At 48.5% G+C, this 20653-nt stretch overlaps 2 protein-coding genes across 18 annotated transcripts in view; one reads left to right on the top strand and one right to left on the bottom strand.

Annotated features, from left to right (window-relative positions):
- The window catches only part of LOC119163142 (uncharacterized), a 166733-nt gene extending 157691 nt beyond the window's left edge, over positions 1-9042 (top strand). For all 4 annotated transcript variants that reach the window (XM_075874134.1, XM_075874133.1, XM_075874135.1 and 1 more), the window contains one exon: positions 8166-9042. In XM_075874134.1, coding sequence (XP_075730249.1) covers positions 8186-8590 — 405 coding nt within the window. In that variant the 5' untranslated portion in view covers positions 8166-8185 and the 3' untranslated portion in view covers positions 8591-9042. The remainder of the gene's footprint in view (positions 1-8165) is intronic.
- LOC119163139 (cell adhesion molecule Dscam1) overlaps positions 2216-20653 on the bottom strand; it is a 187275-nt gene continuing 168837 nt past the window's right edge. For 13 of the 14 annotated variants that reach the window (XM_037415084.2, XM_075874127.1, XM_075874129.1 and 10 more), the window contains 8 exons: positions 17739-17809; positions 16129-16351; positions 14274-14372; positions 13593-13778; positions 12205-12357; positions 7531-7590; positions 6484-6611; positions 2216-5236 (listed from right to left, as the gene is read on the bottom strand). In XM_037415084.2, coding sequence (XP_037270981.2) covers positions 5174-5236; positions 6484-6611; positions 7531-7590; positions 12205-12357; positions 13593-13778; positions 14274-14372; positions 16129-16351; positions 17739-17809 — 983 coding nt within the window. In that variant the 3' untranslated portion in view covers positions 2216-5173. The remainder of the gene's footprint in view (positions 5237-6483; positions 6612-7530; positions 7591-12204; positions 12358-13592; positions 13779-14273; positions 14373-16128; positions 16352-17738; positions 17810-20653) is intronic. The other variant, XM_075874131.1, reaches the window with a different exon arrangement.

The raw sequence follows: 20653 nt of genomic DNA on the forward strand, positions 1-20653 counted from the left end.
ATACATTTCTCAAAACACGGTATATATATATATATATATATATATATATATATATATATATATATATATATATATAATATATATGCAAGTAGTCAAGTAGATGCTCCGTGAGCAGTCACAACGTGTTTTTTTATGTTTCAACTAGAGTCTGGCTGAAACGTCGAAATAGACCACGTTGCGACTGCTCATGAAAAATCTACTTGACTATATATATATATATATATATATATATATATATATATATATATATATATATATATATATATATATTTATATATATATATATATATATATATATGAAATAGATGAAGTTTTTTCTGGCAACCGTAATAAAAATTATAAACTTCGAGAATATTGCAGTATATAGTCGGTGACAACTTTTTGTGGCTGCACAGCCAAAGCCACGTGGGTGGAGCTTCTGGTTGTTAGACCAGCGCTTTTCCGTATTCCTTGTCTTGTGTGTTTCCTTTTGTGCGCTGCTCAAGTATGGATGATTATCTGTGTATATCTCGCCCCTGTTCTGAAAGTAAACCTTTGTTCTAGATAATCTGGAAAACCACTTCAGAAGTCTGCAGCATTACCACTAAAAGGAGAATGCATGCATGCCACAGTTACCAACCAATGTTGGGGAAAATACCGTACGCCTTGTTCACAATTACCCTGCTTCACCCTACACAACTTCTTTCATTACCGTATATACGTTTACTCTACAACCTAGAAATAGCACTGTGTAATACTGACAATGTAAGGTATCGTCCACTTTACGGCGAAGTTGAGACGCATGGGGTGCCTCCGGGATCGGTCCTCCCATTACCGTGGGAAAACAACAATTGACGACGCCATCATTTGAGGTCTGATTCTGATGTCACAGTGACGTCGCAATGACTTCATGATGACAAAAATTTTTGCCGTTAGGTCATGCCACAATGACGCTATGAGGCGGTGTCGTTGTATCATGATGGGTTTTTGCAAATGACGTTTACGCCGACTGTCACTTTTCGTGTGTGATAGGGCATATAAAGCTTTTGCCCTAATAACTGAAGCTGACCGTCGTCGCAAAATTAAATGTCCCTTCACACTACAAACAGGTGGGACACCACAGAAAGGAAAAAAAAAACAATGGCTAGAAAAAACGATTTAGCACGAGGATGTTTGCGGTGTTATCTTTTCGCCTTTTGTGCTGGTGCCATTTGAATTAAGACGGTTCCAACGCAGATTTATCCAGGAATGTAACCTTCGGATATGTCGCGTGGGACTTCTACATTTTTCACTGATCAACGACGAACGAAACGTTGAAATTACCCGGCGTCACTGGCTTACTACCCTTCGCTGGCCGCGAAATACCAAAAATACCCCACACGTAGGTTAATACCCTGCGGTTGGCGACTCTGATACACGCTTGCGTCAACGGTCGCACACTCCAGACTGACGCGTTGAGCCGTACTCAAGGCCTGGCAGGACTGGGAGACCCTACTGCGTTCAGACTACCCGGTTGAGCGGACAATGGTTGCTGACCGGGCTACCAGTGTCGTAGAACACCACCAAGTGGACGCTTGAGTGCAGCGGGATTGTATGGGGGTCCAGGAGCCTGCGTGCTCCAAACTGCTCTGATGAAATAAAGTTTTTCTCCTCCTCCTCCGTATGGGCGGTGATGACGCTTTCGGGGAACACTGCTGTGTTCACGAGAGGGACTTCCTTTGACGCTGAGGCGATCGGCTATGGCACTTTGGTCGTTCCAGAGGGCCTTAAGTGGTGTCCCATTCTAGTTGGTTCATGCGGAACTACATACTTTTTCAGTTGAAAGGATTACCTCTTTTGGGAATTGTGGCACAGGCCTACAGTAGCCGAGGCGGCAACTCCTTCAGTGCATTCGTGGGGGTACCGCTAATTACCAACAGCTCAGAGAGGATTAGCGCGGCACCCAAAGAAGCCTCGTTGACAAAGCACATAGCAACGCGGGGTGCTAAATACTCAATAACGAGGCGCTGTATGCTTACCAATGTGCATGTTCTTTTTATTGTTCTTATTTTTTAATATCCGCCAACGTTAGTTGAGACATTCTGCACACGTTCATACTTTAATTCAGCACTGTGTCCCAGCTGATTTGGCGGGGCGGACCAGCGCATCATTACTGATGCCCGTGTCTGTGCATGCCTACATGGATATCACGTGATAGAATACCGATGTATGAAGCAATCGCGAGAACAGCGCTGTCTAGAAGGAGAACGTTCTTTTATTGTTCTTCGAGATACACGTTCACAAACAACTATAAAACTGCAACAAAAATCCATATAATATTTACACACTTAACAACATAAATACGTCACAATTTCTCGCACGTCGGCGAGCATCACGATTACGCAAAGAGACATCAAAACACCTGAGATTCAGCGATTCACAGTGTTGAATGAAAACTTCATGCTCTTAGAGTTGCTTTTTGCCTTTTCCTAGCCACACGCGAGAAAAATCGCGCTATTTTACGAATCCGTTTTCATCGATTAAAAGGGTGCAAACTTTGGACAACAGCAAATATACAAAGTAGACCGCACGCTATATAGAGCGGCTGGTAGGAACAAGCGTTGTCATGTGGGCATGATGGCGATGATTTGTGACAACAGTGCGATACGTGGTATTTACATGCCGGTTTTGTTGCACCGTAAGACATCCTAGGGTGGTGCGAAGTACACTGTTTAAAATTGAGCCTGCAGCTACACGATTCACTGCTGAGACAGCATACATAGGGTGCGCAAAACTATCGAAACGTTCCGTATACCATATCAATAATTCCACATGTGTTCGTATCCCTCAGGAGCTCACTTCTCGCCGACCAGTAATGGGCCGTCCAGCAGGCCCACGAAGCGGCCGCCAGGTACTACCTGTCGGTCCCTACGTGGGAGACGCCCGCTACGCGCTAAGCACGTTCTGTAGGACTGAAATAAAGTTTTTTCATTCCATTCCATTCGTGTGACATCCATATAGAGTCCACTTATTTTCATTGTACTTCTGTATGAAAGTTACGATTCAATCCGTATATTTTCCATAACGTTCCGTAAATTTAAGAAAACGTAGCATGGAATTATTATCGAAATGGCATACGCACATTTCAGTAAATACTGCTCTACACGTACAATGTTAAGTAGTTATAGGCTGTAAGTAAAGCAGCGTAACACCGTATAAAGGGAACTTGGCTGTTAACATACTGTTGTAGCACCTCCATATTGCTGCGCCCGCATGTTATCAGAACTGTTGTCGCTATCGTCCATGTCAGTTACTTAATATTTTTAGACTATAGGTCATCGTTTACGATGAAACCGTTTGGTTGTTTATCAGAGAAAATTACTTTAGGCATGATGAATTTTGTTTAATAGAGCAGAATAAACGTTACGAAGTCGAGTTGTCAATAATCTCGTATATCAGATTTGTCATTATCGGATTATTTTTGATGGCAACATTAAATTGTCGATGTACCCCTGGCGAACAGCTTTAGACGCTTTTTTGAGATAGCAGAGGTATTTCCGTGATAACAGTTCTGAAACCTATCTATACGTGTTTCTACAGTACAGTGAACGTAAGCGTCGCTTTATCACGTTCCACACAATCGAAGCACTAGAAAACTCCTATCATGCATTCCGTGTAGTCCACAATCAGCGTACAACACGTACAAATGTCACTTAGCTGCTCCTGAAGCATATTTACGAAAGCTATTAAGCCATTTTGAATATATGACAGGATGTGAGAGTCATAATGAAGGTTAGTATGATTGGGATTCATGATTTTGTTTTCGTCAACACACACGCGCCGTTGCAACACGACTCGCTCAGTTCCGCTGCACTCCTGACACAGGAAACACATTCGTGGAATCTGAGGGCTGCAGCAGAGCCCAGGCTTGACTTATGCTTTAGGTTAAGCCTAAGAATAGTTAGCTTAGGCCTAAGACAGACACATCTCAACATAACTTAAAATCAAAGTAGCATTCACTGTCTAACGCAGACCAGCTACGTTACCGAGTTGAGTGATGACTAAAATGTGTTAAGTGTTCAAGTGCGAATTCACTGAACTCGTACAGTATTCGAGGCTCAAGCGAGTCGATGGAACGCGGGATTGTGACACATGACAAGAAACGCTCAACGAAAGCATCCAGATTCCAAGCCGTTTTTCAAGCACATGCTTTTTCTAGAAGTCATCAAGGTATAACGTCACAAAACGGAACGAGGTGACGCTGTCTCGCACGCCCCTCTACAGTTACTGCGTAAGTTGCCCTATCTCTCGTAGGCAGTATGTAAAGTAACTACACCTCTCACCAGAGTGTACAAGTTCCTGTCAACGCCACCGAGATTCGCGACACGCCCCCGGATGTCGGAGGATACGACACAGTCGCGCGTTCCATCGAAAGTTTATGCCGCAAAAAGAACGACTGAACCCCTTTCCTAGGGGCATGCTTGAAATACTTATCTCGGTATTCTTGAGACCGGAATAAGCACGAGTCACACACAAAAAAAATAAAAAAATAGAAGTACACAGCGGACCTGGATTGCGCGTTAAAGATATCACAATTTCTGAATACTACGATCGCTATGTAGAAGGATATGTCGCTGACCAGAACGAAACTTGCGATAACACAGGGGGCAAGCAGTCTGCTTTCACGACACAGTTGCGGGAACATGCAACAGTTTGAGTCCAGTGACCAGTTGATGCAATATCTTACAAATAGAGCATAACTACGATGCTGAGAACGAAACAAATGCGCAGAAAGAAAACAATAACACAAAAAGAAACCAGCGCTTAACACACGATCCAGGTACTTCCACGTGCAATGCATACAGACTCTGTGAAAATTGTGCTGACTGCTCTGTCGCTTTGCTGTGATATGTGATGGAACAAATCTGATACTACCACCAACGGAAGCATGCAGCGGTAATGAATGAGCAAGTTTCTCAACCTGCATGGCGGAATAAACTCGTGACATGCTACTTTGTTAAACAACCTGCATTCAGCTTGGCGGTCGCACGCAGAATATCCAGCCCACTTTCGACAGAGCCTGTAAGAAACTCATGCGAAAAAAAAAATACAACTGAACGCCCGTCGTAGTCGCTCGACTCGACGATGTGCAGCAGTGAAGCCGGGCTCTGTGTGTGCTTCGATAGCTGCCCGTGGGTGTCCTCCCGGTAGGGAGTTACACGAGATTGCGCTTTCCTTGCGTCTTGAGCCTAGCGTAACTGCCGATGCCGTCGTTGATCTGCGTGAAAAGAAAGGTGATGCCGGTGTGGCAAGGTTGGTCACTCGGATTATGTGTAAACACGCTCGCGAAACTCGCGAAAACTCTTGGATGTTGGTAGGATACGGACAGGTGTCGGTTACAGTTAGTGGAGAACGGTTACAGTAAGTGGAGAAGGTTACACCATCAGTGCGACACTTTTGTAACTACCGGGTCGCCGAAGCGATGTCTCTAGTCATGTGCAAACGGACGCGGCCATGCGACGGGTGGGCCGCACGTTTTAAGCTCGGAAATTAGTCACACTAATGACAAACAATACCGAAGTGCTCTGGAGTGATATGACTTTCTTTCAAAACGTTACGGCTGTTGAATCAGAATGACGTACGTCACTAGGCTTTCTCTCTTTCTCAAATACCCCCCACACACGCACGCACACACACATCTAAGTGACTGCCAAGCTTTGCAGTCAGCATTGCGTTTTCCTTTTTGACTTCAAGGCAACATGCCGTTAAATGTAACCTACGAAGCTTGTGAGAGTTCGTACGATGCATTGACGCCTATTGGCACACGCGACGTAACGCCATGAACAAATGAAACTCGAGCAAGAAGTGAACTAGGCTTCGCGGGTGGTTCATCGAGAGCGCTATCTCGGAACACTCATTGTATGGTTTATTAATTTGTTTATTCACAGTATACGCCGAATCTGAGTGAGACATGTAATAACATTGAAATACGAATACATAATAAAATGCGAAAGGGTCGTTGAGGCATCACATTTAGCTTGCAATCTGAAATCGCGCTCGAATAGACGCAGAGGCGTGGCCAAGAACTGTGTAATTCGTTCCCAAAACTTGTTCGCATTCCAGCAGTCTCATTTGCAGTACTTATGTCTATGTGCTTCGAGTTGTCGATCAATTCGCCCTTGCGCTGTCAACTGCGAACTTCCTAGTTAGCCCAAATGTTAGAGCGACCGCCCCCGAGAGACCCCGGCTTCATACCCCGGACCAGGACGAATTTTTCAGCAAATAGAACCTTTCTTTCTGAGAAATCCGCACGGATTTCCTTGTGGCTTCTTGCTACTAACGGGTGGTTGTCTTCCTTCCCTTAACCCTTTCGCCACCTTGTAAGTTTCCGCGGAACTCATTAGCAATACTCAAGGCCGGGCTCGACTGCACCTGCGCGCGCATCTTTGGAGCGATCGCGCAGGTGCAGTCTAGCCCGGCCGTGGAATACTTATGACTGAATGTGCAGTGAGCATGAACGCTCACCATTCCGGTGCGGGTGGGCGGCCCGTCCCAGGGGATGTCGTAGGCCTCCTCCGTGTTCTGGCTGTTGCGGCCGTGCTCCATGGTGGGCGCGTACGAACCGCGGGCGTACTGGCTCACCAAGGGGGTGCCTGCGCCAAGGTCTCGAAGTCGGTAAAAAAAAATCGTCGTTGCCTAAAGGATCGCCCGAGAAAAAAAAATGGGAGCAGCTACGAAATAGTGGTACAAAGATTAAGGAAATTAAGGCAACAGTATTCCTGGTGGCCTTATTCTCTCCCTTTCTACCCCTCGCATTATTCCTCCTCACCTTCACTTGCCCTACTAAACCTATGCATGGCTACGCTGTATTTTACACTCTCCCTTCCCGCTTTCCTTCTTCAGCCTCGCTTCCCTTTCTCACCTCCGTGCTGTACTATAACTACATGAATGTGCATATGATTCACTCTATCACCTCCTCCTCAAGATATCATCCACCCCTATTTTCCTTTCGCACCCCTTGCTACACTAAACGTGGCTGTGCCGTGCTTTACCCTCTCCCCATTCTTTCCAACCTCCTCACTCTCAGTTCTAGTCCCCACATCCTGTTAAACTGTTGTATACTATGCTATGCTTCCGCCTCGCTTTGTCCAGCTGCACTGAGCTTTAAGCGGTCCCTGGCCACGGCTGTAACAGCGCCAATGTTAATATAAAGGAAAAAAGAGTGTTAAAGGTTATGAGGAGAACAGAAAGAGATGGTACGTATGTACCATAACCGCGTAGCACAGTTTTTTTCGCCTAGAAGGTGCGACGGTGAACTATAGGAACAACATTGAGGTAGTAAAGTTGGTGCAGACAGCAGGAAGAACTAGGCGTGAAGAGATGAGTGTTAGTAAGCGGTGAGTAGTAAAAGCGTTTGGTGACCGAGCCGAGCGATGACTTCTCAAGCTGCGAGCAGCAAGTCAGTGGCGGTTAGTGTGGCGAAGGCGGACAGAGCAGTTGTTAGGAAAGCCTCCTGGAAGCGTGCGCAGTCGTGGCGACAGGCAGTTAGCTGATGCTGCGTTCGTTCCTTACCTGGGGGTAGCTTACAGTCGCCATAGTATTCGGAGGAACCGTACACTTGCAGGTATGCGTCTGGAAATGCGCACAAACGGGGCGTCAGTCGCAAATGTGGCAAACTTTATTGTGCGCAAACACTGCACTTTTTTGTATATTGCCACGCCTCGCGATAACGACTAATTTGTTTAAGGCTTCTGGAACGAAACAGTTGGCAAGAATCGTTTATGTTTTCAATCAACAGGATCCTTTGTACACTTCTATTGAGTACATACGGCTTGCCATGCCCCTATGTTTCTTCAAAAAGCAGAACTTCTTTATTGAGCATCGGCAGATACTACTTTCTTTCACGGCCCCGCACGGGACAGTTGACGCACCAAGGTTTGTTGAATGCGCGTATATACGTCTCAGTGAATACATATACATAACCTTTCTGAATTTCTGAACTCTTATCTGGTGTGGGTCTCCGTGGTGCGAGGAGACTCTTGGGTAAAATTAGGACGCCGCAGCGCCCGCAGCAGACGCGAACAAAGCGAGCCGACCAATGTTGTAACGTGACTAGAGCATAATTTGTTTTGAAACTTCTAATGAACAATCTTGAAGATTGTAATGTGACGTTCCCTCTCACTGTTTTCTTTTTCTTCCCGCTACAGGAGGAGCATACCACGTGACGATGACGTCTATCGTGCAACGTTTCACACTGCTCACTGACGCCGCGCCTCGAGACTCGATCGTGGCGTTTTTCTACGGATTGACCGCCTCCTTGCCTCCACGCAACCTCCTTGCCGTGGACGTTCAACCGACTGCGGAGCTCCTCGAGGTTCGGAGGATCTGCTCCCTGAACGTCATGGCCAAGCCCCCCACGGACAACACCTGCGTGGGTGTCGTCTACGGGGTCGACGAGTACTTGGATGCCACTGACATCGCCGCAAACATCGACTTGGCCGTTCCGGTCGTCTCGTGTACACGCCGTGGCTGGTGTGTCATTATCACTTTCGAGGGAACAACCGTACCATCGAAGGTTTTCCTCTTCAAACTGTGCAGTCCGGTCCGTCCGCGCCTGCCCCGGCCCCTGTAGTCTGCCCGTTTCGGCCACGCCACGAACACCTACCTACTCGCGAGACGAGCGCTGTCTCCGATGTAGTGGCAGCCACCCCAAAGCACCGTGCCCTGCGGATCGCTCTCGCTCTATTAACTGCAGCGGCACCCATCCCGCCAACGAGCCGCGCTGCCCTTACTGGCAGGTCCAGCGGAATGCCGCCGTCATCATTGCCTCTTCGGATGACCTCGTAACGCGCCGTCAACCGTTGGAGAAGGCTTGGACTGATAAACATCAACAAGCGTGGCAGTGTGCCGTTCGTCAAGGGTCCCCTTTCGCGACGCTTTCGTCGGTGGCGGCCGAACCGCTTCGGATAACGCCCCCCACCCCTCCACGAGGCGCCCCTCCGGCCTCGTCAAGTGAAACCACGGCATCACCCTCTCCCCCTCTTCACCAGCTTCTTCTGCCGACCCGAAGGATGCGGTGATGGCGGTCCGTGCCGTGCTTGTTGTGCTGCCGGCTGACTCACCGGTGCGTGGACATTGTGCTGCAGCGCTTGCTGCGCACGATGCCGGGGATATAGCCGGTGGCATTTCGACCACATCGAGGCCATTGGGACTCGCACATGTGAGTTAAACAGAACTCTTACTTTTTTTTTTTCGTGCCTGAGCTTTTCACTCAGGTGAGTGTTTTGCGCACTCCCGTTCTTTAATACGCCTCTTCTACTCATCAACTGCTGATAATTACAGCGCGAGAACAGCACGATGACAAAGACACAAGCAGGACACGAGCGCTTTGTCGTCGTTCTGTTCTCGCGCTGTAACTATCGTCATGTCATACAAACTAGCCCAAACTGCCACACTCATCAACTGCGCCGTGCTCCCTACCGGGCTACAGAAATTGGATGCCTTCTTCCTCTTCTAAACACTACGACCACCATCTTTTTCGGCGAATATTGTTCTCCGGCCTTCTCAGCGGCTTTTCAAGACGGTTGCAAGTTCTCGCGGCTGTTTAGGAGCGCGCTGTGCGAGGCGTACGAAAGTGTTTTTTTTTTTGTTTTTTACCTCCCTCTTTTACCGCACTTTCTTTTTCACCCCCTTTTGCCTCCCCCAGTGCGCTACCGCTGAGGTGTTGTCCCGTTAGAGAGACAGTTGCGGGGTGCACTTTTTTCTTCATACCCAAATTTTAATACCACTACCCCCCCGACATTCTAGGATTCAAGTTTTGTTGTTCATACGTTCGTCTTGTCCGCAGCGTGGCGCAAAACTCTGGCGGTGTTTCACGCAACGGTGTCATTGCAGCTCAGCCGAAGATGCCGTAAGTCCGACGGTTTGAATTAGCGCTCAAACCGACATTAGCTCAATTCCGCATTGACCCAACTCCACTTTTCCTTTGAAAACACCGCAATGGGACACTGGTGCTTACGCTTTTTTTGTTGTTTATGGCGGTATGCATTTGGTATGGATGACAAAGCGCTCTTGGTAAGTTAAGTCAGAGAGGCCCGCAGTGGTAAGTTTATACATGGCGCACTTTCGCGGAAATGCGAGCGCTATAGGAAAGAACAACTCAGGACGCTGGACGACAAAGTCCAGTGGCTTGATAATCAGTGCCAGTTATTTGCTCATCGGTTGTGGGCATCGCCGCCACGTCTCGAATGACGCGTGAGGGTCTGTGAGAATGAGCTCTTCGAAATGAGCTATAGGGAGTTTACAAGAAAGTGCAGTATAAGTTGGAAATGCGAGATACCAACGTTTGAACTGATTTAGTGTCAAATGATCAAACGTGCGAGAAGAGTGGGGCGTGTTCTCCCAGGAGTTATATCAAATGTCGGCTTCGACGCTACTCAAAAGCAGCTGCAGTCAACGCCTGCTGCTCACTAGATTTCGGCCGAGTTCGCTGATGCAAGCCATAACTAGAAAAAAAAAACAAGCTTCAGACCTGTATGGCGTTCAAGCCGATAACAAACAAGTGGAATATCGGTTTCCAGATCGCGATTCTAAACGAGAGTCATCATAAGGTCGCAGTCATTGGCGCTTAGCAAGTTGTCGTGTTGTGGGTATGCAGCGGGGTTAAAAGTCGTTCGTGGCTCCGACTCTTAGTCTAGAGACGGTGTCTTCCGCTTATCGAATACTTCTGTGTGCTCCCCGTTTCATTGCAGTAGCAATTACATGGACAGTGTCGGCTGTTTTTTTGTTTTTTTTTTTCACTAGATATATGAATGCAATCACGTATATGTATGTATACATATACGGGGAAGTATGCGCTAGCCTCCGCTCTCTGCGGAGCGAACATGGCATTTCCGGTCTCGCGGTGGTCTGCCCGCGCGTTCATCTCGTGAATGAGCAAGAGGTGGGTTGGGGGGGGGGGGGAGGGAGCGCTTACGGGTGCCACGCTATCGCAGCAACGATCAGCGCGCGCCTTGTGTCCCCAGGAGTGGCCGTGTCCTCATACACCAGCGTTTTGTAGATATACGTGAGACCGGTTCTGAATGAGTTGACTACCGGCCTCACTTCGTATAACATTGAAATTTGTCACTATCACATCCATTGCTTCACATTTTCGGTGAAAATGATTTTGTGCAATCATCCCTGCCGCAGTCGTGAACAGCACTTGACAACATGCGCACCAGTATACAAAGCCACCAAGAACGCGTCTTGAGACACAGCTATAGGTATCCAGTGGTTATGCACGTTTTGGTGGTTTTGTACCGTTTGCCATGAGTTATTCGCGTTCATCTGCAACTGGGATTACGTTTCGTGCGTCATTTGTGCGTGAGAAACGCGGGGCACGCTTGGATCTGGTTGCCATTCTTCGCGTGACCTTCCGATTCGTTGCTATCGCGTTCATTGATTCGCCTTTGCGGCAAAGCTGTGACCCCCCCCCCCCCCCCGTAGTCTTTACGTGCATTAGGCGGGCAAAAAATGTGAAGCTCACTTAGACTTACTCATAAATATATTTCGCGCTAACGGCTCACTCGGACTCGAACTTGGAAAAATATTGATTACTCACACGGTCTCGCGAGAGTCGCGGCTCGATCTGAGTCTGATTGAGCCGAGTCACAAGTCCGTCAGCGCATAATCAGCCTTTTTGACCATGATGTCAATCCTCTTGACTGCCATTATCTCACGTAATCGGTGCTCCGCTTGCCGCCATTTGATCTCGTACCTTAAAATGCGAGTTATCAGTGATTGGCAACCCAGTGCCAGCATTTTCATTGAAAGAGACGACTTCCACGCGATGTTCTTGTCACGAACTACCTGCCAAAGTGTTTGCAGGGGGTGGGGACATCAGGTCTCCTGCCCCGGCCTCCTCTTCCTCACCAGTAGCTTACGTCTCTGATCAATAAATATTGAGCTGGTGTATAAACGCGAGCTTAGAGGTATGTTTGAGTATCAATGTAAGCCGACATAGCGTGGATTGTAACATCGCATTGGTCGGCAAAAACACGTTAAGCTCACTCACTCGGATTCATTCAAAAAACATATCTTGCATTTATGGTCCACTCGCCCTCAGACCTCCCAAACTCAAGCGGACTCATTGAGACTCGTGGTTCTATCTGAGACAGAGTGAGTCGGCTTACAAGTTTTTGCCGGCCCATGCTCACGAGCAAACTGCGAGTACGTTATGCGTGTTCGAGGGAGCAACATGCTTACTCTTCTGTATGATGGTGGCCCTCTTGAGGCACGCCCAGGCGATGACCACGGCGGTGATGATGACGGTGAAGGAGGCGGCCACGGGCACCACGAAGTAGGTGCGGTAGTAGAAGGGCACCTCACTTTCGGTCGTCACCTGCAGCGACCGGCCGTCTGGCGACACGGGAGAAAGAGGAAAGTTAATAATAATAAGTGCTGGGGATTAACGTCAAAAATAACGATATAGTTGTGAGGGACGCCGTACGGAAAGGCTTCGCGGAAATTTCGACGACCCGGTGTTCGCCTAAATCGAAGTACACGACCCGGAAACATTCATTTTCACCTCCTTCGAAAATGCGTCCGCCGCGGCCGGAATTCGATCCCGCGATTTTCGGCTCCACAGTCGATCACCATAACCCACGAACCAGGGTGTTCACCACACTACTGTGGCGGGTAAAAAGGAATGTGGTGTCACTCTAGCGGAACACACGAACGTTGAGACTTCAGATGTGGACCCGAAACCGTTTGCAAGCCCACTGTGACTCCTTTTCACTCCTCGATTGCCGGTATTGATTCGCAGGACAATTTAACTGAAGAAAACGACCATGTTTTACGAAATTTCTGACGTATATATCGAGCGCGCTCTGCGAGATGCGGCAGTTTTGATGTTTATTTCATTCTCCAAGCGGAAATACATTCATGCGTTTTCAGCCAGTAATTCTCGTCTTTTACAAAGGGCCTCAGCGAACGTGATTACAAGGTGGCGTTAACTGTGTTTACCGAGAAATCCCTAGAAATACGAGGAGCCTTATCATCCACTTTGACTGTATACAGTTAGTTCAGTAGGAAGCGCCCCGCCGCGGTGGTCTAGTGGCTAGGGTAGTCGGCTGCTGACCCGCAGGTCGCGGGATCAAATCCCGGCTGCGGCGGCCGCATTTCTGATGAGGGCTAAAATGTCGTAGGCCCGTGTGCTCGGATTTGGACGCACACTAAAGCACCCAAGGTGGTCGAAATTTCCGGAGCCCTCCACTACGGCGTCTCTCATAATCATATAGTGGTTTTGGGACTTTATTCAGTAGGAAGCGCTTCAATTACCAAACATCATTCAAAGACATTCTGCTGCAGACGTCACGACGACACATCCTGCGCCCGATGACGACAATTTTGTCACTAAAATTGACAAGACAGTGATTCAACCTTTCTATCTTTCGTGTTTGTTGAGTTTGATGCAAAATAGAGCACATATTGGAGCTTAAGTGATGACGTCATGCTGGTACATTTTCAAAGGCGCAAGGGCAACTCAGGCCAAAGATCCCTAAACGCAGCCCAAAACGAAGTCGATTTGCGGTCGTAAGGGGGTTAGGCTCAACCTGCCACGTGACAGCGTATACACGGCTACAGAGGCTCACCGGAGAGGTGCGTGACGGCGGGCAGGTTGTGCGAGAAGTCTCCTCGGCCGTACATGTTGTACGCGGCCAGCCGGAAGTTGTAGCGTGTCCCGGCCCGCAAGTCCCTCAGCGTCACGGTGTCCTTGTTTCCCGGAATGTGCAGGTCCGCCTTGTCCTCCTCGTCCGTGCCGTACTGCACCAGGTACTCTGCGACGACACGCGATTACCATTGCAGACACACTCACTGCACAGTACAGCGCCTTTACAACGAAATGACTTTCATAACGAAATCTTTCGCTAGGTCTTAAAATACAGGTCGAGTGAAGGAGAACCTCTGTTTATTGCAGCCCATGTGACACAATGTATCGACTCCTAAATCCACCGCCATTTTTCATTCAGCACGGATTAACCGATCCTGCCTGCACCGACAGGGATGCCCTTTTGAAGGCAAGATTCCGCGCCAGTGCTCAAAGCCGTAGGCACGGTGGGAGGAAGTTATACACAGTAGATTATATACGCATAAAAAAAATAACGGACGATCTTAAAGACATGTAATAAATGTAGCGTTACCATTCTACAATAAGCACAGGTCGCACATTTTGGCATGTGTATCAACTGGCACGTGGCAAGCGCCTCTGGAAACGTAGCCAGGTTACCCTCGCGAACGTTGGTCAGTGAATCTGTGAATAATTTCACACTCACGGATTACAGGCGAGGCCGGGTTCTGCAGAGTGTTCCAGTTGAGGCTTACGGAGGATGAAGTTATTCCGGTCACTCGCAGGCTCGGTACGGCAGGTGGGTCTGGAAGAAGGACAACAGTGGTGTCACGAGATATGAAGCGCGAGCGGCCCTATGGAAATGATTAACACGGGATTATAGACGATTCACGCTCACAGACGCAATGCGTAACAATGCCTGAGCGCTCGGAGACTCAACAGAGGCTAGAGAAATGAGTGGTCATCGCGCGCGCGAACGTTTTGCGGCACCACTGTTCACTATTTCAGATCTCCGTCTGGACAAGCGAGCTTTAAGAAGCTTCGCGTTGTGGCATCTGCGACGACCTCAACCGCGCTGTCAGGCGGTACGCCGCACATTTTCGAGCATGCGTTCTCATGAAAATTAAGTGAGTGCATGACGCGATGAATGGTATACACTCAAATAAAAAAAAACGTGGTTGATCCCCCTATATGAATCGGTATAACGCGGAAGATTAACGTGTATTTACAGATGCAGTTGAGCGTTTATTGTGCATTGTTTCAGCAACAAATAGCAAAGTCCTGTTAGGAACATCAAGCAGCTAGGAGCTCGCAGTGCACACGTCAAGCAGAAAGCACGCACGAAATTAGTATGCACAAGACGAGCGCGCACCAACAACTGCCACAGCTCGACATTTAAAGTGCCCTGTTAAACACAAAGAAAGGCGCGTGAAACGAGCGCACAAGATACACAACACAGAAGAAGCGCGAACAACGGTCACAATTCCGGCGTCGTGAGTGAAGTGACCTTCGTCTTTTCTCAAACTACTAGTCTGATAAGCGTGTGCGCTGGGGAGACCGCGCTCCGTGGAAGCGGCGCCTTGGTATGGAGACGACGACCTTTAGAGCGCGCCAACGCATATATGGCTCTGCCCAACGCGAGCCTGACACGGCAGCTCGTCACTGATAACAAAAATTTCGAAGCTCTGAGGACAGCCGAACGGTTTACAGTAAATATAAATGGCTTGCCGTTAGCGTACCAGACAACGTGCGCTTTGTGGCGTAGTGGTTTGGGCCGCGCGCTGATAATCGAGAGGTTGATCGTTCGATACCGCACGACAGATGCTTGCCCTCTGTTTCTTTTTCTTTGCAGTCTCTTAGTTTACAACGTCATTTCCATGACGGTAGTACGTCCGCGGAGCCGTGCTGGACCCCGGCATAAAACACCTTCGTGTTAAAAAAAAAAAACAGATGCATGCTTTGGCTAGTTGTTGGTTGTCTCCTTCCTGCGTCCTCGTTTTCTTGCGTTGTGCAAACATGTTGGCAATCAAATATATTTTTAAAACATGTATACGTCACGTGGATTGTATGACGTGCATGACCTTGTGCGTCAGCACTCGGCAATGGGTTACTCTTGCCGACCGTGTTTTCTTGATCCGAACGGAGACGAACCTTCGCTCCACAGGACACATGTTCAGTATCATAAAACAACGAGGCTACTTCCGTTGCTCTGTGCGGGTAAATATGGTGCACCTGTGTGCAACCGCTTGCCGTTCACAAACAGCGGGTAAGAAGGGCGGATGCAACGCTAGGCGGCAATGACATGGTTTCTCAACAAGGAAAAAAAAAGGCAACAATTACAGGCATACCGTGTAAAAGTTGTGCCGTGTTGTTCTGCTATGTTGTCCCAACTTAGGCGACTCACATAGACCAAGATTCGAATGATATGTTGAGCGAAACGAAAACACGGTCAGCATTGTGGGAGCGTATGGCATTGTGCTTGTTGCATTAGCGTGCTACATTTCGAACTAGTCGCGCAACAGGTGTAATCAACGCACGCGTGTTCTGCCGTTCAGACCCACCTCCGTTAAGCGTAGTGCAGGAGACTTCCTCGGAGGCCGGTCCCGAGTCGACGTCGTTGAAGGCCTTCACCGAGAACGTGTAGACCGAGGCCGCCTGCAGGCCCGTGAACACCTTCTGCTTGGCGTTCCGGTTGACCGTCTCGTGGCTGAAGGGCGTTCCTTCCAGGCGGTAGCTGACGGAGTAGCCGCGGAGCTCGCCGTTCAGCTTGTCCGCTGGCGGTGCCTGCGTCGGGCGGCAAGCGTATGTTGCGTACGTGTATAGTTTCGGTTTCCGCAATTTCTCGTTTTACACGCGACTTAAGGCCCAGGACGTCACCTCTCAAATTCTGGCCGTCCAGAGGGCCCGCGCGAGCGCAGTCATGTTTAAACTGACTCCGCCCGCGAGCGCCTAGCCAGGTGGCGTCGACTTAACTGGCGCCTATTGCGAACAAAATAAACTTGTTTCTCTCACTGCCTCACTTACACGAATGCTTCGGAACGTCACCTAGAGTCGATGTAGAGTTGTGGTTTTCGCGACAGGCCCTATAACAATCATAGCAAAGTAGGCAGGCGCACGGTTTGAGTTCCCGTGAAGCGCCGTCTCGCTTTCCTGTGGCTCTTGGTTACAGAAAGTGCATTATACTTCCCGTTTTCGCTGCACTACTATGGTGTTCCTGTAGTGGTCTATCCCAAACAGAAGCACACGACGTTCCACACATTGAACTCCGCGACACTTGTTTTTGCATTCCCCTTGCCGTGCCGTGCGACAAAGTAGGCGAGTAGCTTCAGTTTCCGCGAAACGCCGTCTCACTTTCCTGCGGGTCTTTTATTGTCCGCTACAATTCGCCAGTGTTTTTGTACAGGTGCATGGCGAACAGAAGAGTATAAATCCCGAACATTTGGAGCTTCGGCTTCCTGCTGCAAGCATACTGCGATAGAGAGTTTGCAGGTTCATGCGATAGTCCATATCGTGATTCAAGTTTGGAACAGGAGGATTAGGTAGATCATAGGTAAGTACCACTAGCGCGTCTCCCCAATTTCACGAAGGGGAAGGTCGCCTAACTAAGGAGCTTTCGTGAATGATTTTCTCCGCGACGTGGCGGTCAGCGTAAATGCGAAAAAGTGTGAAGTCAAGATTGTCCAGTAGTACTTAATTTGGCTGGTTTTGGTAGCCACGTGAGTTGACAGTGCGACATCATAAAGAACGAGAGAGGAATACGACGCACTCTTCTCGCTATCGTGTTGAAGTGGTCAACGGAGTTGTAACTAGTGGTCACGAAGATACATGAGGATATCTGTTTAGGGGCGAAGTTCCTCACGCCTTGTGTCGTATACCCCGTAGCCGGTTGTATTACATGTCAATAACAACGGTGTCATACCATATTCACGGAGTGAATGATGATGAGTGGGGCGAAGCGTCTGTCAGCCCGTCCGTGCTTCCGTGCGTCCTTTCGTTCGGTCTGCCTGGATGTCCGTCTGTCCGTCCGTGCTTCGCCCCACTCGTCATCTTTCACCTTGTCGATATGCTGTGATTTTTTTTGTGTGTTTCGCCCCGTGCAGTTGTGTGTTAGACAACTCAGTATTCGCGTACAAGTCGTGCAAATATATCTGTAGACTGGGTGAATGCTCACCTCCCAGATGACCTTGATCGTCTTGGTGTCAAGGGCCTCGCACTTAACGTTCATTGGAGGCGCGCCAGGTTCTGCGGGACAAGAGAGAGTTTACCGAGATGAGTGGAGTGATTCGCAAATGGCGCCTGACGCATTTGGATGATCGAGTTTGTTTTTCTCTCACTGGGGGATGCGCACATAACTGTCCTGAGGTTTCGGCGTAGAAAAGTAGTCGCACACAAACTGCAGGGTCTTCCTTGCTGCTCCTGCGTCGTTTATTTCAGTTTCCCAAAGCTGCACTACGAACCCCAGTAGTCGAATTCGCGCATGCTCAGGGTGTAATGCAGAACTGCACGTTACTAATCCGCACACAGAGGGTTGCGAGCCCAATCGCGTTTACCTAAAGCAGAGAGATCGCAATACAATAAAGCCATAAGCGCAAAGCGTTGCAATAGAACGTTATGGTGCTAGGGACCCGAGGCGGTTTGCGTGGTACGCACGCTCTTGCCTTCCTTCGTACTTACAGCTGCCCCCAAGGAGCACAAAAAAAAAAAAGGGAGTTTTAGAATAGCGCACCGCGAGCCCTCGCGGTGTGGTCGCTGCTACTGCGCATGCGTCGTACGCAAGTCGGCGTTCGCGGACCGCACGCAAAAACTCCGAAATTGCGTGCGGTAATGGCGGCCCGCATGTGGCCCGCAAGCGCTGGTTTCGAGGCTACGGTGTCGCTGCGATCGTGCGTTGTAGATCGCAGTAGGGCAAACGCTATTCTAAAACTCATATGGCGCCCGCAACGCCCGCAGCGCTTGCAAACGGTATTCTAAAGCTCCCTAAAGACGCAAACGTTTGCGTACGCAGAGAATATGCGGCAGATGGCAAATGAAGCGATGGCGATAACTATAGTGACAAAACAGGCGTGCATGCTTGACTGTTTTTTTTTTTTTCCTTATCGGTTTTCGTCACACAGAAGACGAACCATCGTTTTCGGAAGTTGCGCTTGCTGTTCTGAAACAGGTAGAAAGGCGAACGCTATACAGTTTCTTAGGAATCTGTTCAACGATTGCGTCTTTCCCTTCACGGTGCTGATAAAGAAAAGAAAGATATTCACTGAAAGAGGGCATGGTCCTAACAAAAAAAAAATGAGTGTATGGCGTAATATACGTTCGTTCATTGCTTTCTCCATACTTTTTAGACTTCGGAATACGGTTAATTAGAAACTGTTCGCGGTGCGGTGGTACTGTATAGTTCTTAAAAAAAAGGTATCATTATTTATTATCTTACCGCAGCGTGGCAGAGCACTGCGCAGCTGTCGTTTATAGCGCCAGCAACAAATGAGTACGTGTTTAACTATTTAGAGTACAATGTACTCTAATGCGGGAAAGCATAAAACCGTCGCGACAGCTATCAGTGGCGCAGCACACGCACTGCCAATTGAGACGATTGAACTGTACATGGCTTCAAGCAGTGTGCTCTCTCACTTGCACTGCAACTTTGGTTCAAACTACTCTGGAAACGTTTTACTCACTGTATGCATTAAAATCGAAAGTGTTTCGCACAATGATGAGTGTAGTGATGACTTTTCATGGGGAACACGAAACCTTATTACAAAGTATACGGGTTGTTATGGGTGAGCTTCGCTAAACCAACGCGAATGCTACTCTGCAACAACCCTCGTTCACCCGTGGCGCGGCGCCGATAGTGGCTCGAAGTCATTAGGGTCTACAATAGCAGGTTGTGTTTAACCACTTTTCCTAGGATGCGATCGTTTAAACCTAGGAGTTTTAAAAAAAAGATTTCACCTTGCTTAGCAGATTTCCGGATAGTAAAGGGTCAAGCCGCCGACAACGCTAAGAGGTGCGGAAACCTCGGTTCCCGCTAATCGAAACGGGTACAAAAAAATCAACAGCTAGCGAAGCAAAGCCTTCAGGTCCCTTTCATCAAAAGTATGGGGCACAGTTTTCGAAAAATTTCCAAAAACTGGGGACGGGCGATGCATGCAGTGTGTACCGGTGTTTTCCATAGCAAAATCTTTATTGCTTTACTCGATCCAGGAGTTTGCGCATATAGAGATAGCGTTTCAAACAGATGACATCACCGTACAGATTTGTGTCTTTCGTTTTAGATAAGAAACTTGAGCGCTTTCTAAATTTCGTCAGGAATTCCGATACAGCTGATGAGGCAATAACGCCGAACCTTCAAGTAATAATATGCATAGCACGTACCGATGGCGAGTAGTGGCACGTACCTGTTTGTATGGACCGTGAGGACGACACGCCTCTCCAACAAGCAGAGACCCTATAGGGTGCCCCGCTCCTTGATAATTCAAATTTGTTTACCTTAAGCAGCCTGCGTGAGTTTGTGCCGAGTGCAAGTCTTTCAGTAAGCGCTTACAAGTGTGGGAGATGCCGAGACGAGTCTCGCCTCGCATCGGTGCATCGCACGGGCGAGTCGCTGTAGGACACACACCGTGCTCTTGAAGCCCGCGAGCGCCGACGGCATATGGACATCGAAGTAGTAAGTCAGATTTCGAGTCAGAATTCAAAGCATGCTGGCGGGTGAAAAACAACAACAAAAAAGAAAATAAACAGGAGCCCTTCCCCTAACCGGAAAATGGGTGAAGCGATGCTTGCCGTCCGCGTTTCTGATGTACTATAGTCGTTTACAGCCTAAGAATAAATGTAAACGCCACCTACAAGCGTAACTCTCCCACCCCGAAAAAGTGTCCGCAGGTGGCTCATCGAATCGCATTCACTTACGTATGTGACGGCAAAAAAAAAAACGCTTGCGTATTTCGGACCGGTGGCTTCCTTATACAGACACATGTTGGTGCTGCTCGGTCGAAAAATGTTGAGCTTCTGTGCAATTTCAGCAAGTATTTCGACATCACTTTCCGTCACATTCAATGTTTCAAGTACAGGTTCGGAAGTGCTGCGTCAGCT

This window comes from Rhipicephalus microplus, chromosome 9 (assembly GCF_043290135.1).
Source record: "Rhipicephalus microplus isolate Deutch F79 chromosome 9, USDA_Rmic, whole genome shotgun sequence".
Lineage (NCBI taxonomy): Eukaryota > Metazoa > Arthropoda > Arachnida > Ixodida > Ixodidae > Rhipicephalus > Rhipicephalus microplus.